The 20,529-nt window shown below is 38.1% G+C and overlaps 1 protein-coding gene across 11 annotated transcripts in view; it reads left to right on the top strand.

The window, feature by feature from the left end:
- Nucleotides 1–20,529, top strand: part of brsk2b (BR serine/threonine kinase 2b) — a 141,134-nt gene that overhangs the window by 64,295 nt on the left and 56,310 nt on the right. For all 11 annotated transcript variants that reach the window (XM_051900904.1, XM_051900902.1, XM_051900905.1 and 8 more), the window contains exon 2: nucleotides 9,748–9,842. In XM_051900904.1, the coding sequence (XP_051756864.1) occupies nucleotides 9,748–9,842 (95 nt within the window). The remainder of the gene's footprint in view (nucleotides 1–9,747; nucleotides 9,843–20,529) is intronic.

Below are 20,529 nucleotides of genomic sequence, written 5' to 3'. Positions count from 1 at the left end.
AGCTGTCGGCTGTCCAATCATTCCCCCTTCCCAGGATCCCATGTAGAAGCTTTGGGACTGGTTTTGGACATGAGCCTGAAATAAGCCTTGAGACTCAAGTTCATTGATTTATTTGAAAATGAGTAAGCTTGACAACATTGAGTGACTGTCTACTAAGCATTTTTACATAGCAGTGTGGTACTATAACAGTTCCATTCACCTCACAGTCCCGTTTTGCATCTGTAATTCTCATTTTGTTCTAAAAAAAAAAAAATTAGCATAACCATCAAATAGTGCAGGGCTTGGCATCCTAAGGCAACCTAGATTGACTCGGCGAAGGGTAATCACTGGCACATGAGCAATAACGGGAGGTGTATGTATTTCATTAAGGTAAATTTCCTTGCAGCTGCATGGTAATCTACATTTTGAGGTAATCAATTCATATAGTCAAACAACCTGTTTTTTTTTTTTGTTTTGTTTTTTGTTTTTTTAAACATTAGGAGCTATAAATACTATTAAAGAGTTAGTTCACCCAAAAATGAAAAGTCTGTCATTAATTACTCAGCCTCATGTTGTTCCAAACCCGTAAGACTTTCGTTCATCTTCGGAACAAAAATGAAGATCTTTTTGATAAAATCTGAGAACTTTCTGTGTATATATATATATATATATATATATATATATATATATATATATATAAAAAACGCGTTAACGCGTGCGATTAATTCAAAATCCTTAATGCGTTAAATGTAATTTACATTACATTACAATACATTACTGAAGCATGTGAAATTGCATCATTAACGTAATTTTACATCATGCAGTTAGATGATCTTAAGAGTCCATGCTGATTACATCAGAGATGGCACAGAGAACAGAGAATTAATCATTCCAGTGTCTGTTTCGCTTTAAAACACAAACTCTCTGTCATATTGTCATTGTATGTGAAGAGCACGAGCCTTCCCACATCGCGCTGTTCCTGTCTGAACGAATCACTGCTGTATGGTCAGATGATTTCTCGGCTGGATAAAGCGTTTCGCTAGTAAAGTTTTGATGGATGAGGTAAAGTAAAGTAAAGACGATTGCGGTGACGTACAGGAGTCATACATTAAACATGCGTGAGTCCGTTATATTGATGCGCAAACAAATCATGTATGAGCGCTCTCAACGCACTGATAGCACATTGTATTTATGCACAGACACATTTCAGTACATTCACGTTGTTTTCACACACATTCGGGATAATGTTTGGATTTGTCCTGTGTATGTTGCTGTGTACTTTAGTATATATGCAGGTCAAGGCGGTTGGTTTAGGTTTTTTTGGCATCTCCATGTGGTCCTGTTCTGTATCGCAACTCGACATGTCTAAAATGTAAACAAGCTCCTTGCTGTTGCACATACTAAACACTGTGAATTCTGAAACGTTTTTTGCTGTGATTTTTTATTTTTTATTTTTATTTTTTTTTATGGGTGATATGGTGTACATAAATGTATGAATTATATGGACTCATCATTTGGTTATTTGGTGTCCTTTTGGAGTCTGCAAGTGTACTTTTTTGGAAAGACACCTGAATTTACCTTGAAAAAAGCTTAAAAAAAGTACAGTTTTGTGAAAATCACACTTCAATCTGATGGTTTACTTTGCTGGATATAAGCAATGATAGCAAAATTGACATGTTAAACAAGATAAATGGTGTATGCTTAATTTCACAATAAGTGTGCGATTAATCGTGATTAAAAAATTTTATCTATTGACAGCCCTAATATATAATATATAATAAATATATATATATATATATATATATATATATATATATATATATATATAATATGCAGTGGTCAGTATCTATCAAAAATGGTCCAAGGAAGGAACAGTGGTCATAAGCGGCCAAGGCACATTGATGCACGTGGGGAGTGAAGGCTGGCCCGTGTGGTCCGATCCAACAGACGAGCTACTGTAGCTCAGATTACTCAAGAAGTTAATGCTGGTTCTGATAGAAAGGTGTCAGCATACACAGTGCATCGCAGTTTGTTGCGTATGGGGCTGCATAGCCACAGACTAGTCAGGGTGCCCATGCTGACCCCGGTCCACCGCCGAAAGAGCCAACAGTGGGCACGTGAGCATCAGAACTGGACCACAGAGCAATGGAAGAAGGTGGCCTGGTCTGATGAATCACGGTTTCTTTTACATCACGTGTGCATCGCTTACCTGGAGAACACATGGCACCAGGATGCACTATAGGAAGAAGGTCAGCCGGCGGAGGCAGTGTGATGCTTTGGGCAATGTTCTGCTGGGAAACCTTGGGTCCTGCCATCCATGTGGATTTTACTTTGACACGTACTGCCTACCTAAGCATTGTTGCAGACCATGTACACCATTTCATGGAAACGGTATTCCCTGGTGGCTATGGCCTCTTTCAGCAGGATAATGCGCCCTGGGAACTTTGGTTAAATATGTCTGCTAAATGAATCAGTGTTAATGTTCTGTCAGTGTTGACTTGACATTAATTTTATTTTGCCCCTTCACCACCTTTATGGCCTTCATGGTGAGTCTACATTCACGCCATAATCACTCCCGGCTGCTCAGAGTACAGCATGACGGACGTGATTGGGAGGGAGTGGGCTTCAGTCTGTCTGCCTGAGGGGGACTCCTATTATATCTCTGTGTTTGCAATTAGCAGATGGCATCTCAGATTGTTTCAATGATGCTTGATAAATGCAACAATCTACATTTCATGGCCACAAAGAAGAGTCACAGGAGAAAGAGAGCCATCCATTGCTTATCGAATCCCTCATGGGGATAGTTCCCTTGTGTCTCATGTAGCTTCATCCCAAATGGACTGCTATTAAAAGTAACTTTTCACTACTTCCATAGCCAACTTGATTTCCATACTTTCCATATATATTCATATTCAGATTTGAAGATCATCAATCATCATTTTGACAGGCACAGATGGCACATTGAGAAATTTCCAAATGGCTTCTCTCTAAAAGGCAGTCACCTGGAAAACACACACATTTTCTTTTAAATCATAGTGGGGACTTTACACTGACTTTTTATACTGAGAAAATAAATAATATTTAATATTTCCTTATTTGTTGGCTGATCCTCAATGTTCAACTGTTTTCTAATTTAATATACTTTAAAATGTTTCTGTGATGTTCCTAAAATTATTCCTGTGATGGCAAAGTTGGATTTTCAACAGCTATTACTCCAGACTTAAGTGTCACATGATCCTTCAGAAATTGCTGTTGAAAGCAATTGTGCTGCTCATTAATATGCTATATATTTTTTTTGCATGATTCTTTGATGAATAGAACATTCAAAGGATAGCATTTATTTGAGATGCAGTTCACAAACAATGGAGAAGCACTCATAATTTGTCTTAACAGTTTTATGTTTAAGTATGTGGTGTTACCATACTCTGCCATGAGTATCTAAGCAACAGAAATGCTTGTTTCATTTTTTTTTTTTAAATGCAAAATTGTTCCTTCCTGGCAGTATTCTGATTTATCAGAAAATTTTACAAATGTATTTTTACCTACACCGCATCAAATCTAGATGAAATTCTCATGTCCTTCACAAGTGTGACATAGTGAGGGAGTATAACATCCCTTTTCCTTCCAATCATTTGTAGGAATCTTTGCACAGTAATTTACAGTTGTGGTCAAGCTGTGGTTACGGTAAAATTCATAGGTTTGAGGACACGAGTGTCTGTCAGAAAGTTCCAGGTGTTAAGCACTCTAAGAGAAGAGACCCATGGGTGATCTGGACCACTGGAACCTGCATGAACAATTAGTGATTTGAAATGCAAAATGACTCGTTTATCTCCATCCAGCTGTTCAGTGGGGCCTAAGCGGCAAATGCTAAAAACAGCCCTTTAAATAAATGCAGAGCGCTGGTAGTTAAAAAACAGAGGGAAGAGCAGTGGTGAAAGTGTGGGTGGTGATGTCAAGACCTCCATTCCCCTTAGGCAGAAACTATAAAATGACTAATTGAAGGATTTTCACAGTGAAGGAGATGAGGAAAATAAAACAAACATAAAAGATGATGCCTGACTCCTAGGGTTTATGAGCTACTTGCTGTTATAAGAGCAGTTTGTGTTATTGTTTTTAGTGGTTAGCGCTCATCACCGCTGAAGACACTCCTGCTGACCTGCTCTAAACAGCCAGTCAGAGAACACAAGCGCTCATCAGATCCCTGTGATTCACACCTGCCCTGCGTCACTGTCAGACACTTTTGACTGACTGCGTTTAGAGTCAGCACTCATGGGGTGAATGGGGATGTGGAAGGTCAGAAGTTTGAAACATTAGCATATATTTAATAATAACGTATATTTTAAATATATACTAAAGGAAACAAGTGTTTCTAAGACTAATGACTGCCAGTTTCTATTTCTATTACATAGATGTCACTTAAAAAATCAATCAATAAATAAATGTGGCTGTGGGGGTAGTTGGCAGGGGAGGGGTCATGAATATTAATAATTTAACATGATCTTTTACTGTTTTAATAAATTGTCTGTATGATGTATTGATCCAGGTCAGGTCCATAGTTCATTTTATTTGAGCTGAATTCCTTGAGCTTCAACAGCATGTTCTTAACGCCAAGGTCATGGGTTTGATTCCTAGGGAATGCATGAATTGATCAACTGTGTAACTTGAATGCTCTGTAATATACACTATATTGCCAAAAGTTTTGGGATGCCTGCCTTTATGTGCACATGAACTTTAATGACATCCCATTCTTAATTCGTAGGGTTTAATATGGAGCTATAACAGCTTCAACTCTTCTGGGAAGGCTTTCCACAAGGTTTAGGAGTGTGTTTATGGGAATTTTTGACCATTCTTCTAGAAGCGCATTTGTGAGGTCAGGCAGTGATGTTGGCGAGAAGGCCTGGCTCGTGTAGCGTGTCTGGACCGGTCACTCTCTCACACACACACAAGGACCACACGACCACTTGATGAGATTCAGCACTGTATCTGTAATTAAGGGAAATAATCAGTGGAGCAACGGGGCGACAGCTTCTCCCACTTTGGTACACACAGAATATTTTTTGGGGAGAAGCGAAAATCATATGCGTCATCGGCCTCATACACAAGTAGACTGATATTATACAACAATGGAAAAGAATTATATAAATGTAAATCAATTGTACTACTTATAATATACTCGCAGTCTCCGCTCTAATTCATCCCAAAGGTGTTTTATCGGGTTGAGGCCAGTCAAGTTCCTCCACACCAAACTCGCTCATCCATGTTTTTATGGACCTTGCTTTGTGCACTGGTGCGTAGTCATGTTGGAACAGGAAGGGGCCATCCCCTAACTGTTCCCAAAAAGTTGGGAGCATGAAATTGTCCAAAATGTCTTGGTATGCTGAAGCATTAAGAGTTCCTTTCACTGGAACTAAGGGGTCAAGCCCAACCCCTGAAAAACAACCCCACACCATAATCCCCCCTCCACCAAACTTTACACTTGGCACAATGCAGTCAGGCAAGTACCATTCTTCTGGCAACCGCCAAACCCAGACTCGTCCATCGGATTGCCAGACAGAGAAGCGTGATTCATCACTCCAGAGAACACGTCTCCACTGCTCTAGAGTCCAGTGGTGGCGTGCTTTACACCACTGCATCCGACACTTTGCATTGCACTTGGTGTAAGGCTTGGAAACCCATTCCATGAAGCTTTCTACGCACAGTTCTTGAGCTAATCTGAAGGCCACACGAAGTTTGGAGGTCTGTAGCTATTGATTCTGCAGAAAGTTGGCGACTTCTGCGCACTGTGCGCCTCAGCATGCGCTGACCCCGCTCTGTGATTTTACGTGGCCTACCACTTTGTGGCTGAGTTGCTGTTGTTCCCAATTGCTTCCACTTTATGATACCACTAACAGTTGACCGTGGAATATTTAGTAGTGAGGAAATTTCACAAATGGACTTATTGCACAGGTGGCAACCTATCACGGTACCACACTTAAATTCACTGAGCTCCTGAGAGCGGACCTGTGGATCCAGTGGACCTGTAAATACCGTCTGATCTGGGATTTTGTAGGTCAGTGGATAAATGCATGGAACAGCAATACAATATAGAATATGACTGGTCTCATTTTTGTATTGAGAACAAATTCATATATTCATATAATATATTTTTTCTGAACCTTGTTAAGATTTTAATGGTGACTGCTCATTTTTTAAATCAAGGCCATGTGTTTATAACCAACAATCAACTTACAGATTGTTGACAACATTTAGGTTGAACATCACAAGCCATTTACATACATACTGTAATACCAGTGTCAGCAACATGCATAATAAATAAGCCTACGTAACCTTTTCCATTTAGCCTCGAACAGACTCCATTTGTTTCAGTCACTGTGTAATTATGGAGTTTTTATTCCGGAGCCCTGATGCTGCTACATTAATCAAAAATAGATCTGAGTGGGACTACAGGGCCTTGGCAAGAGTTGTGGTTATCTATTGTGTGCTCAACTTTACTGCCAAATCTCATGCTACATGCTCTTTAATAAGAAAAAGGAATGAGTCCCGGCAAAATAAACGGATCTCAAGGCCTAACGTGGGATACATTTTTTTGTGGTAGAGACACAGAGTAGTTAATACGAAACTTTACTGTGTATTTCTTAGGGGGAATGTGGGGATTATAGAGAAAAAGAGAAGCCAGAGACTTTGTGGGAAAAGTAAGTATTGTCTCTGTGTGTTTGCTTGTACATACAGCAGAGAAGATCTGACACAGAGTGGTGGTTGATGGGAGAAGCCCTGGTGATTACTGATGCATGTTATTGCTGAAGGTCACCAGCAGGCAATTCACTCTAACTGATGAACTCCCATTTATTGATCTGTTGAGCCCCTGCAGCAGGAGGATGAGGGAAGCCTCTGAGGACACATGCTGAGCCTCCGGGGATGTGGTTCCACTGTGCAGCCATGAGAACATGATGTCATGCTGCTGTGTATGTGTTAGCTTATCAAAGCTGCACTCTTTCAGTGTACTACTATGTATTTATAGGGAAATATGGCAAGAAAGGCTATTACTTATTACCATTTTTTTTCTCTTAAAGTCACCATTAAATCAAAATGGACAATTCTTACTTTTTATGGAATATTGCATATTATTTATCCATGCAGATATTTTTATTTTTTTTTTATTATTTTTTTTTTTTATAATTTATGTGCTCTCGTAATCTTTAAAAAAAAAAAAAAAAACTTTGCCTCCCTCTTGCAACAACATCTCTTCTCTGATGGCTTGTTTACTGGCGCAAGGGCAGGACAACCTGTCAATCACATGACATCTATCCAATCAGTTTCCAATGGACAAAATCAAGTTATGTTTTTCTTGTTTGAGAAGCCGTTTCACCCAGATATACGTTACAATAGGCAAGAAAAGCCTTTTAATTTAAGTAGTGGCATTTAAGGCAAATACAAATAAACTATATAAATGTTCCTTATTGACACCTATGGTTCCATGAAGAGCTTTTCAATGCACAAAATGTTCTTTATAGTGGGAAAATTTCTACAGATTATTACAGTGCCACATACTGGTCTGGCATGTATACTACATTGTTTTGAGCCGGTTTCAGCAGTTTCGTGTGTACGCAGATATTTCTTGAGACGAGGATAAAAAAAGATCGGATAGGGAAAGATCTGGCTTCGTGTGGACGGGGCCTTAGATTACATCACGGAACATCTGAAAATGTCATTAAGTACTTTAAACAAACCTTTATTGGACATTAATTGCATTCATTTTAAGTGTTCCTTAAAATGCTTACAGATACATTAAGCACACACACACAAAGACACACAAACGTTAGGTGTGTGTTGGCTATTAACATATTAACTACACATGTTGGCTATTAACATATTAACAATTTAGAGACTAAAATATATAAACTATGAATTAACTAAACTAATAGTTTGCAAATGATTTGTAAGTACTTTATTACTGTATACTTATTATAAAGTGTTACCAAAATGTTCTTTAGAATAACTTACTTAATAACTTAATGTTGTTTTAACTGTAAGGTTTTTTGGGAAACCGAAATGGTTTTGCTGTAAACCCCCCCTTTTGGAACCTTTATTTTTAAGACTGTATTACTCATATTTACTCATATTTAAGCAAACCCTTTCGCCTTTGGCACGTAATTCATCAAGTACCACTTCAACTCATTCAACTCTCTATATTATGGTTTGTTCTTACTTTTCATAACATTTTGGTTTCTATTATTCCCATTTCTTGCAGGCGTTTTGTTCACACACGCCTCCTTTGCAACTCAGTGACCTTACATTTTTTTTTTTTTTTTTTTTAGTTGTGTGTCAAGTGTTAGTTGAGAAATCTCTTATGGGCGAGTGTTGTTTTTCTCTGCAAATGACAAGAACCCTGCTTGTTTACTTCCTTCAGAGGCTCAAACGTTGTTGACTCATTCATGTAATTTGTTTTTTTTTTTTTTTTTTTTTTTTTTTTTGCACAGAACACTGACTGAAGTGTGCTAGCCTAACTTTAGCCTATTTCTGATTAGTTGTGTTCATGTAGGTTTCCATGGTTTCCTTTGCACCAATTTATGAGAGAGGTTTGCCGTATGTTTTAATGATGAGAACGATTGATGATTTTTAGGGGAATTAATGGAGATTTGAAGTGCCTTTTGACATGAGTGCTTCAGCATTTTCAGACTAGATAATTTTGACCTCCCTATATAATTACATTCCAGGAAGACTTCAACTCTAGTCTCTGTCACTGATCATGCTGGTCCAAACTGAGTTTTTTTTAATTTTGTTTTATAATTAATCTATAATTAAAAAAAAAAAAAAAAAAATACTAATGAAATTCATACATACTGGTTAGTGTTGACCTAGTTTATGGACTAGCATGTTTACCAGCAGATGTTTGCAGTTGGTGTTGAAGCTGATTGATCAAGGAAGTCTTGTAGATTTAGGTAGTTGAGAAGCCTGGTGGGGATTCTTGTGTATGCAAAAACCAGATCTTTTTGTATTCAGCTATAGAGGCTTGTTTCTTCCTAGAAAGTTCTGGCGGTGACTCACAATTGCATTAGCCGTATGGCATTTTACACATGTCTGTGTGTGTTCGTCTCAGCGCAAGGCAATTACGGCAAGATGAAATATTCATCGGGTCCCCCGGACACTCTCCGCTGCACCCTCGAGCCCGGAGTGAGGGTGTAGATTGCGTCTGTGGAGCGTCCTCTCCTGTGATACAACATCAATGACATGTCGTGAAAGTGGCGCAAGATGCCATTTGGGCTTTAACGACATACATATAAAAGAGATCCAGGGAACTGTCAGGTCTTTATATCCCCTCTGCCCCCTGTGTAAACCTTCAGGGAAATCAACAGTTTGATATGCAGAGCCGTGCTGAAAAATGTATGGGGGTAATAAAGGCATGCACAGACGTGGCATTTAGCCAAATATGCTTGCTGATATATATACGTGCCCGTGTCAGCCTTTGAGCGTAGTGACAGTCTTTTATCGTTGATATGACAAAAAAAACATTGAGGGGGATTTGACTCTGATCTCGCCTTGTTTGTGTTTATGTATGTTCTCTGACATTTACTTTGCGACATGAAAAGTGCCCCTGGTTGTCATATTATGGATACCGGCGGGCTTTAGAAGGAGAATTCTCATTTTGCCGAAATGAAACTCACGCTGGGACCAGCCTTTTATCATCTAAGTGCTTTTAGGTTGATGTACTTTTTGTGCTTGTTTGACAGAATTTCTTTTTTCTCTTCTCTCTTTTTACTCTCGCTCCAGGCCTTGTGAAGCTGGGAATCCACTGTGTCACATGTCAGAAAGTTGCCATAAAAATTGTAAACCGGGAGAAACTCAGCGAGTCTGTGTTGATGAAGGTAAGATTGTGCTGTTTTTTTAATTTACTTCATGAGATGACTTAAGTAAACCATTCTGTCTCTCTGCATTGAATTATAATGGAACTGAAAGTTGTCAATTAAAGATGGCTGCTTTTACCACATCTGTCATTTACATTACATATACACTGTGGTTGGTGAGTTTGAGGATTTGAATTTATTTAGATTACTCACAAAGCTTATTCTGTCACAGTACATTTTACTGAAAGGGAAAGTTAGCACCATTTCTGTCCTAATTATGCCAAGGTTCTTGCTACAGCAACAAAACATGAAAGAGTCTTTTGAGTACAAACAGGCAGCAGTCACTGTGCTGCTGAACTGCTGTCAGGGGATTGTTTGATTATATGAAAGGATTACCCTCAATTCTTTTACCCATCTTCAGTAGTTTGCAAGGAGTGGCAATGAGACACACTATAAGACTGGACATTGATTAGCAGGAGTTCAGTTAAGGTTATCTCTAATTGGTCATTATCTGATTTGAATCGTGCACAGTGAGCTCTTCATCTGTGATGCTCTATTTGGTATGTCTTCTTATGAAAGTGGCTCATGATATGTATATTCCTACATATTTGTGTGAATTGAATGAATTGTATTTGCCAAAAGCATTATCAGCAAAGAGTCAGGAAATGCCACAGATGTGGCTGCAAAATTTGGGTTGTTTACACAGATCGCAAGTTTCATAAGACGATTTCCAACAAGGAAAATATATAAATGGACACAGTCATAGTAATTGATCTCATGTGCTAGAGCATGTCTCAGGACTGATGAAAAATGAATGGTCTCTTTTTTGTTTAATCGTCTTCAATAAAGTGCCATTTCTAGATCCAGGAATAGCCAGCTGGACTTGATTTGTCTATTACAAAATAAGATAGAGGTTAATGCTTATATGCAGCATGTTTGTGAATTAATTTTTTTTGGGTGGAAACTAGGGATGCACCGATAAAAAATGTTTTTTTTAAGGACCGAGTACGAGTACAGATATTTTTTTTTTCTAGTACTCGCCGATACCGATGCCTATACATTTATTAATTTCTCTCTCTCTCTCTCTCTCTCTCTCTCTCTCTCTCTCTCTCTCTCTCTCTCTCTCTCTCTCTCTCTCTCTCTCTCTTTTTTTGGTGATGTTGCAGTTTTCCAGGCACAACACAGTGAAAAGAACACAAAAATAATATAAAATAAAAAGAAATATACAAACAAATTATAAACAATACAACAAATACTATAGAGATACAGATTTAATAAACTTGTTTTTCAGATACAGTAGGTTTTTTTACCATCTATACATTTATTTTACATCTTTTGTTGTTTTATTAACATTAATGACAAACATAGGCTACAGTCCCTTTAAGACCGAATCCATGGATACTGACACATATCCTGTTTTCACCCAAATGTTTACGTTGCCTTAAGACATAACCGGCTGTATTTACGTGAGATACTCCACACGATGGACATTTTGACAACTATGTGTGCATTTGACCATTCAGGTGCGAGGAGAACTGATCGCGCGCAAGAAAGAGAGAGAGCGCGCGCGCACGCGAGAGAGAGCGCTTCTGGTCTGTGTCATTCAGCGCGATTCCGCGTATCCCGCCTTCACTAATCGATAATGAATTGTGATTGAAAGCTTGCAGTTTGCAATGTGTGTGTTGTCATCATTAATTTTGAAGTATTTCCACACCCCTGAGGCTGACATTGTTTCTGCTGCTGCCGCCGGTGTCTCTGTGCACGGAAAATTCTGTCAGTTACGTCACGTGAGGTATCGGTCTTTGGTATCGGGGGTATTTTTACGAGTACGAGTACAAGTACATGAGCTTGGTATCGGGCCTGATACCGATACTGGTATCGGTATCGGTGCATCCCTAGTGGAAACCGATGACAATGACGATTTTAGCACATTCTTACTGATGCTTTCACAAGTTATTTATTGCAATTTTGACAAACCCACATCTATGTTGGCCGGTTCAAAAATATTTACTGTAGGACCAAAACGGTTATGGACCAGGAGACTGTCATTGGATGCTCCCTAGATATAATTTGATGTCTCTATGCAGTGCATATGTTGGGCCTTTGTTTGTAAAGATGTTTAGTTACTTTTCTGGATTTTTTTCTGTCGAATATGGTGGTGGTCACATGCCTATGAGTTTATTATAACATTATCTGCAAGTCAGCAGATTTTCTTTGCTTTACAGAGTGAATAATTGGCTCTGTCAAACTGTTACTGTGGTATTACGTTTTTCTTTTTGTGTGCATAAGATGATGTTCCTGCTGATGTTGCCATTTTGCTTTAAAAAATTCAGTGAGCTTTAACATAAAAATCACCTCAACTTTTGACCCAATCAACGTGATTTCCTCTCAATGTCCATCCGGCATCATATGGATTTCATTAAATGGTTAATGGCTCATTAACTCCTGGTGGATAGTGGGGCCATAGTAATTTAGATGAGCTGATTGGTTCTTCATTGTAATTGGATGTGAGAGAGGGCTATACAGTCATCCGGTCCACATGCAGTCCCCAGACCCCCCCTGCTCACACATACTGTAGGTGTTTGGACTGCAGGGGAAATTGTTTCTCTGCAGGAAATAGACCTAGGTCTTATGGGAGTCTGATTGTGGAGGCATGCTTATGTGTTTCTCATTGTCGTACTTTACTTTCCTCACCAAGCAGTATAATTTAGAAAACAAACGTAGAGTTAGAGTAAAGCCGCCTCCATGACTGATAGTTAGTCGTGTTCCTCTGAAGGTCACCCCGTAACCCATTCTATTGTATCTCCTGCTTATTTTAGCTTCTCTCAGGGGCTGTTGTCATGGCAACCTGACATGATTGGCTTGAGGAGGGAGGTGGGGGAGAAAATTATATGCTTATAGTAAAAACAGCTTCTTCAGATGTTGTACTCCTCCATCATTGTATATGAGATATCTGAACGACAGGGATCGACAGGGATCGACAGTAGAGGCAAAAGAGCGAGACAACAACCTGGCGTTCTTGCGCACTTATGAGTCCCAAAATCATGACTAATCTTCTCTGTGGTGTAATTTTCCTTGATTCCACCTTGGCTTAAACTAGACATTTCAGTTCAACTCATTGGATAGTCTCCCAGTCATTGGCTGCTATGTTCCTCCTGGAGTTCACCCTCGCCACAGTCATGAAGGAATAAATAAACAATAATGACTTCATTAGCATAAGTTTAGACAGTCGGCAGGAGGTCACCTGTCATTCTGTTGTTTTTCTTCTTCTTCTCTTTCCTCGGCCTCCAGCGAACGCCATGTTGGTTGGCATTTGCATAGCGTGGAGCCGGTGTGCAGCTGTCAGTGTGTGGAAGAGCGTGCGTGTCTGTATGTTGAAAGCAGGGGTTCGGTACTTCCTGTCAGTGTGTGCTCGCTGGGACATAGTAAAAGTAAGAGCTTGCATGTGTGTACTCAGAGCCCAGGGTGAGCGCGTCAGGTTTTATTTGTGTGTACAGTATCCAGAGTGTCTGTTAGTGAGTGTGTGTTCATGTCTACTCCCAGGGAGAGGCGGTGTTGTGTGTTAGGTCGTGGCACGCACAGAACAGAAACCTGGCATTTGAGAACATGCTCCTCGCAGAGAACTCCACGGCCCCTGCCTGGCCCCTCCTGAACTAATGAAGTCGTCTCTGACATTTTCAGACATGAAAAGAAAAGCTCTTTGACTTACTTTGCGGTCACACTAATGAGGGTTATGTCAGGAGGTGACCTCGGCCTACTTTACCTCAGAGAATGTGCTGCAGATGCCTCACAGCAACACTTTCTTCAAGGGGAAGATGTTGGTATGTGTGTGCATTCATTATATCCAGGGCTTGACATTAACACCCGCCAACCCGCCAAATGTGGGTGGATTTCAGCTGTGGCGGGTAAGACAGCCACTCCCACTAGCCACTTTGCCGGGTTGAATTTAATTTCAGCTTACAGCCAAATGATCGTCGAAGATCGTCGTATCACAAAATTACAATCCAATTACAATTCTTTATCGATTAACTTGTTGTTAGTGAAGGCGGGATAGGCGGAATCGCGCTGAATGACACACAACAGAAGCGTTCTCTCTGTCGCGCACGCGATCGTTCTCCTTGCGCCTGAATAGTCAAATACACGCAGACACAGATGTCAAAATGTCCATCGTGTGGAGTATCTCGCGTGAATACAGTCGGTTATGGCTTAAGTGGACGTAAACAGTTCGGTAATAACTGGATATGTGTCGGTAGGCTATATTACGTCCATGCATTCAGCAGCCCAATTAAATACCTGTCTGTCATTAATGTTAATCAAACAACAAAAGATGTTAAATAAATGTATACATGTTAAATAAACCTACTGTATCTGAAAAAAGATTTTTTTTTTTTTAATTTACTATTGTTTTTGTAATTTGCTAATTTGCTTCTTTGTTCTTTTATATAGCCTAACAAAAATAGCTCATATTGCCCACCCCTTGCCCACCTGTACATACCAGCTGATATACAATGTAGTCTTGATTTGGGTGGTCAATCTGCATTTGAAAGTTTGAAAGGGTTTTAAATCTTCTAAATCAAGTAAAATGACTCGAAATCAAGTAATTTAAGCATGCCAAAGTCAACTTTAATCATATAAAATGTAATTTCCCAACATCAAAATTGTGCCAGTGAAAATGCTAAATGGCTAGTAACTTTGAAAAACCACTAGCCACAGTGGCTGGTGAGCAAAAAAGCCCTGATTATATCGCATAGGTGATGTATTTACATACATGAATTTGATTAAAAATAGAGCTCTTTAAACACTGGAAAAGCTTATTCCACTGTGTTACCGCTCCAGTCCAGTGCCATTTTGTGGAAAAGCTGTTTTAAAATGCTAAATAGTGTGCTTATCTTTCAGTTTCCCTTAGAGGCAGGCTACTCAAAACTATTTATGACAAACCATGCATTAAATGTCATTCCCTCCTAATAAATGGCTGCCTCTTGACACTGCAGGGTGGATCCCAGTAAACATTTCAGAAAGGTATCACTCTTTGGTTTAATCAAGTCTTGGGTGGTTAATGGTAAATGGCCTTAGGGATGGTGGGAGTGAAAGTTTCTCTCAGCGTGCGGTGTCGAATCCAGACGGGTCCCGAGGGGAAAGCTAACATTTCTGAAACCAAGCCCAGTGTTGCCCAGGAGACTGACTGCTGAGGAGAAGGAGGGACATGTTGCACCCCTGCAGAGAAGAGATTACTCAAGCTGCGGATGAGTGCCAGTGTACACACACTATATGTTATGCAGTGACAGTGGAAAAGAACTATAACTATATATTTTAACTTAACTATATTTTCAAGGAGAAGTGTGCGATTTCTGCACCTCTAGCAGCACCAAACATTTTCAATATTTAAAAGAAAATTAAAAAAGAAAAGATACTTTAGATCAGGGGTGCTCCTGGAGGGCCAGTGTCCTGCAGAGTTTAGCTCCAACCCCAATCAAACACACCTGAACCAGCTAATCAAGGTCTTACTAGGCATACTAGAAACTTTCAGGCAGTTGTGTTGAGGCAAGTTGGAGCTAAACTCTGCAGGACAGTGGCTCTCCAGGGGCTAGATTTGACATCCCTGCTTTAGATCATCAATGAACTTTGTCATCTTTGGAACAATCTTCTACAACAACTGTGAAATTTCATCCATTCAGATACTCAAAACTCAACTAAAATCTCACTTATTTACTCTCCTTTTCTCTGATGTTTCTGGTTCCTAACTCTGTCCTGATTCTCACTTTGTATCTGTTTTGATATTTGTTGTTTCCTTTTTCCTTTGTAAAGCAATATTGAGCTCCTGAAATGCTATATAATGATAAATTATTGTTATTAATATCATTATTACTATAGTAACACTTTAGTTTATAGGGTCCAATTCTCACTATTAGCTAGTTGCTTATTAGCATGCATATTACTAGGATATTGGCTGTTTATTAGTACTTATAAAGCACATATTAATGCCTTATTCTGCATGACCATATTCTACATCCCTTAATCCTACCCAATACCTAAACTTAAAAACTACATTACTAAATATTAATAAGCAGTAATTAGGAGTTTATTGAGGCAGAAGTCATAGTAAATAGTTAGTTAATAGTGAGAACTGGACCCTAAACTAAAGTGTGACCATTACTATTATTACATATTACACATTTATTACATTTTCTGCAGGAAACCGATTGTGTACGAGGCAACACATTACTGATTTGGATTGTATTTTTCAATACATTCTTAGTGATGCCTCATGACTATCATCATTTTTGCAATTTTGACAAACCCTCATCTATGTTTGCCAGTTTGCCAGAAAACATTGGTGTGAAAACATTTGCCAGAAAACATTGGTGTCAAATATGTAGAATTACAGGAAACCAAACATTTATGTTCGCAAGGCATAAAAAAAAAAATTATGTACAAGATTAACAAATGTGAAATGTTCAGTGTCAGTGCAGCACTGGCTTGAATAGGCTGTTTTGTCAATTGCCCCTTACACTCTCTCACACTAGTCCCCAGGAAAGCAGGTTGTCTTCATATTTGAGACTTCATATTTCTGACCTCTCCTGATCTCGAGAGTTGTGTTTTAGCTCTTGCTGACCTGAAGTACTTTAGTGTTTGTGTGGTGCTGCTGACGCTTTGCTGAGTGAGATATGGAGTCAGCTCTTCACACCGATGCTCCAGAAGAGCTGATGAACTGTGACGCTCTACGCAGAGACACAGCTCCACATCTGGGTATGACTTATCCTGTTCTGCCCCCCGTGGTGTTCGCTCCATCCATGATCTCTCAGTCAAATGAACCACTGCCTCTCTAATGGTGCTGCACTGAAGTGATTTAAGATGGTGTTTAATCCACATTCACTGGCATTTTAGTCTAGGAAAAGAGAGATAGATGAAGGTCTTAATGATGTGATCACTGAGGCAGTAAGGCAGTGACGAGGCACAGTGCACAGATCTCAAGGCAGAATCCAATTCATGTTTGCTTGAGCTCTGAGGATTTTTTTTAATATTTAGAGTTTGAATTGATTGTATAAAGTACAAAGTGCATTTGTCAGCAGCTTAGATTTTTTGGGGAATGTTTGTATTAAGGCTGTCAATCAAACATTTCAATCTGATTAATTACATATTATTAAGATTATCATAATTATTTGCACATACACCACCGTTCAAAAGTTTAGGCTCAGTAAGATTTTTTTTTTTTTTTTTTGAAAGAAATTAATATTCAACACATTCAATTGATCAAAAGTGACAGAAAAGATTTTGTAACATTTATAATGTTACAAAAACTTAAATTTTAAATGAATGCTGTTCTTTTGAATTCTCTATTCATCAATCATCAAAGAAAGATACTGAAGAAAATGTATCACTGTTTCTACAATAACATTAAGAGGCACAAGTTTTCAAAATTGATGATAAGAAATGTTTCTTGAGCAGCAAATCAGCTTATTAAAATGATTTCTGAAGGATGTGACACTGAAGACTGGAGTAATAATGCCGAAAATTCAGCTTTGCCATCACTAATTGTTTGATATAAGAACTCAAGAGTTGCATTTAATTCAGAAATAACTCAATTCTTTTTGTCCAAACTATCCAATGTTAGAGCTCTGCAGTGTTGAAAACTGTGGGGCGCAAAAATAAGTGTCAGTTGGAACTCATTTGTAGAGTTATTTTTATTAAAAATATATGTTGATAATGATTAAACACTTCAGTGCCCTCCAAAGGCACCATTTTAGGTATATAAAGGGATCGACTGTGAGTGTGTGTGTGTGTGTGTGTGTGTGTGTGTGTGTGTGTGTGTGTGTGTGTGAGAGAGAGAGAGAAAGAGTGTCTGGTGGTCACTCCAATACTACTATGATATAATATGAATAATGCCTATTTTTATACTCTACTATATATATATATATATATATATATATATATATATATATATATATACTATATATAAGTATACTATATAAACTTTATATTCTACTATATATATATAATGAAACATAAAAGAAGTAGCTTCCTACATGTTTTACAGACAGCAGCCCAGCGTCTGTTCTTGCAATGAGAAAATCAGAAAAAAAAATGCAACGAGGGAATATGGCAAGGAGGGAATAAAAGATGAAATTTGCAGTCCAGCACAGAGACAGAAATAGAGGCATATTGAATGGCTGATGAATGATGGCTGACCCTAATCTTGTTATCCTGCCATTGATGACAGTAGTGTCATTTTCTCTCTATATACATTTCTCTGTCTTCTCTTCTAAATGATTATGGATCATTCATCTTCTTCCGCGCTCTGCGGGTAGATTGTTGTGTTTGTGAGAGAGATGTTTCTCTCACCGCATGCACAGAGTGGGACACAAAACAAAACAAATGGCTGTCACGCGCTTCCCTCCGGCCCGGTGCATCTTCATCTAATTTGCATATATAACTCTTTGAAGATGCCAAGCTGATTTTATAAGGTTTGAGTTTATTGATGACCCAAACGAGCACTGTATTGTTAGTAGCTTTTATACTATGTTCAGTTACAATACCTCTCCGCTGTGTCACTTTAATACACATGGAGTGTGGAAAATCTTCCATATCTGTGTGATCTGATTTTTTTTTTTTAAACAAATGACCAAGATACCCACATTCATGCATTTCAGTTGATGATATTAAGTACATTTGAGTACATTTGTAGCTGTATTACTGTTCATGTTTAATTCAACCATTGCTATCCTACAACATTGAAGGGATAGTTCGCCCAAAAATTTAAATTGTCATCATTTACTCACCCTTATGTCATTTCAAACCTGTATGACTTTCTTTATTTTGTGGAACACAAAAGAAGATAATTTGAGTATTGTCTTAGTGTTTTTTGTCCTTGCAATGGAAGTCAATGGTCACCAAATCTGTTTGGTTACCAGAATTCTTCAAAATGTCTTCTTATTGTGTTCAGCAGAATACATGATTGGAACAACATGAGGGTGAGTAAATAATGACAAAATTTTCATCCCTTTAAGTAAAATTTGAAGAACTGTTTGACGTAAATATGTGGTAATACTTCTACACTAAAGAATACATTTCGATCTTACCTCTATTTCATGTGCACTTCCTTCCTAAATGATTAAGCTGCAACTTTGACCCCAAGTCTCAGCACTTCATTGGAGGTCTTCTTGCTTGAGTGACCACATATACTGTATAGTTATTTGTTCTGTCCACAGCATGGTAGGTGCAAGCTTGAGTAGTGTTGCTCTGGCACAGTGTGAAAGTCATCGAGCTGTTCAAAATAGTGGTGCTATTTCAGAGCTGATAATTTGCTACAGCAACAGATTTGATTTACACTTGGGTCTCTGTAATTTATTTGATTCACATCAACATTGAATAGATTCATGTTTCAATGAAGATATGTGGGTCGAGTCAATGTAATTCGTTATCGAAATTCAGTTTTTCATCAAATTCACGATGAATTATTTGAATTTGTGAAAAGACAGGTTAATTAATATACAGTTTATCTTTTTCAGTAGGATATACTCTCAAAAGATTTATTTCAATACATATATTTATGCAATTTTTGTGATTTATATGCTGTCTATCTCAGGCTCTGGGTGCTTTTTTCTACATTGAGTCTTTCAATCATGCTGGAGTGAGGAATGGGTAAAGGTTGTTGATTACTTTTTATTTATCATTATTTATTTTAAAGCACACTAATGGAGGAACGAGCCACCTGTCCTGAAGGAACTTTTTCAAGGTTATAATTTTGATAGAGTAGTAGTTTGATATTGATAAATATGTTTTCTGAGTCACTCCTTCCTTGATTGGATTGAACAGGCAGAATTTGTTTTGCCAGTCCTTAACTGTTAGTCAGCACATGATATGTCAGGGATAATGTTCAATCGTCCAGTCAATTTTTATCAAAATTTAAGCCTGACATGGTTTAATTTTATTGTGGACTTAATTTTATGATGGGATTTATCAAGTTATTTACCAAATAAATAAATAAATTGACACCGCCATGTAGGAAGTCTGTTGTCTGGGACCACTGCCAATGGTCAAATATAAAGTTTTCATAATAGAAAAAATATTTGACCTCATAACGCTGTGATTGCAAGTGTTCCAGAGAGCCATGTAATAGTTGTAATAATGTTATTTGTGAACAGCTTCTATTAGTTGTGTGGGTGGTGATTAATTAGGGATGATTTTGGTCTTTTGAGGTTTAGAAATGAATGTTCAGCTTTATAAGCCATTGTCACTTCTTTTATACTCTTATTTAAGGAAGATCTCAATCTTAATTGCTGTAAAAATGTCAAAGCATAATAGAGCCTCTCTTACATTATCAGCCAGATTTCAGTTCACAAGTTTGGGGTTCGATAGATTTTTTTTTTTTTTTTTTTTTTTTTTTATATAAAGTCACTTGTGCTCAGCAAGACTACATTTATTTTTTATTTTGTAACCCAAAATACAGTAAAAACTAATATTATTACAATTTAAAATAACTGTATTTTAATATATTTTAAAATGTCATTTGTCATGGCAAAACTGTAATTTCAGCAGTCATTACTCAAGTCTTCAATGTCACATGATCCTTCAGAAATGATTCTTACCAGTGTCAAAAACAGTTGTGCTGCCTGATATTTTCATGGAAATCATGATACATTTTTCTCAGGATTCTTTGATGAATAGAAAGCTCAAAAGAATAGCATTTATTTGAAATGGAAATTTTTTG

Source organism: Ctenopharyngodon idella, chromosome 7 (assembly GCF_019924925.1).
Source record: "Ctenopharyngodon idella isolate HZGC_01 chromosome 7, HZGC01, whole genome shotgun sequence".
Lineage (NCBI taxonomy): Eukaryota > Metazoa > Chordata > Actinopteri > Cypriniformes > Xenocyprididae > Ctenopharyngodon > Ctenopharyngodon idella.
The sequence above is the reverse complement of the archived record's forward strand: the minus strand, read 5'-3'. Positions and strand labels throughout refer to the sequence as shown.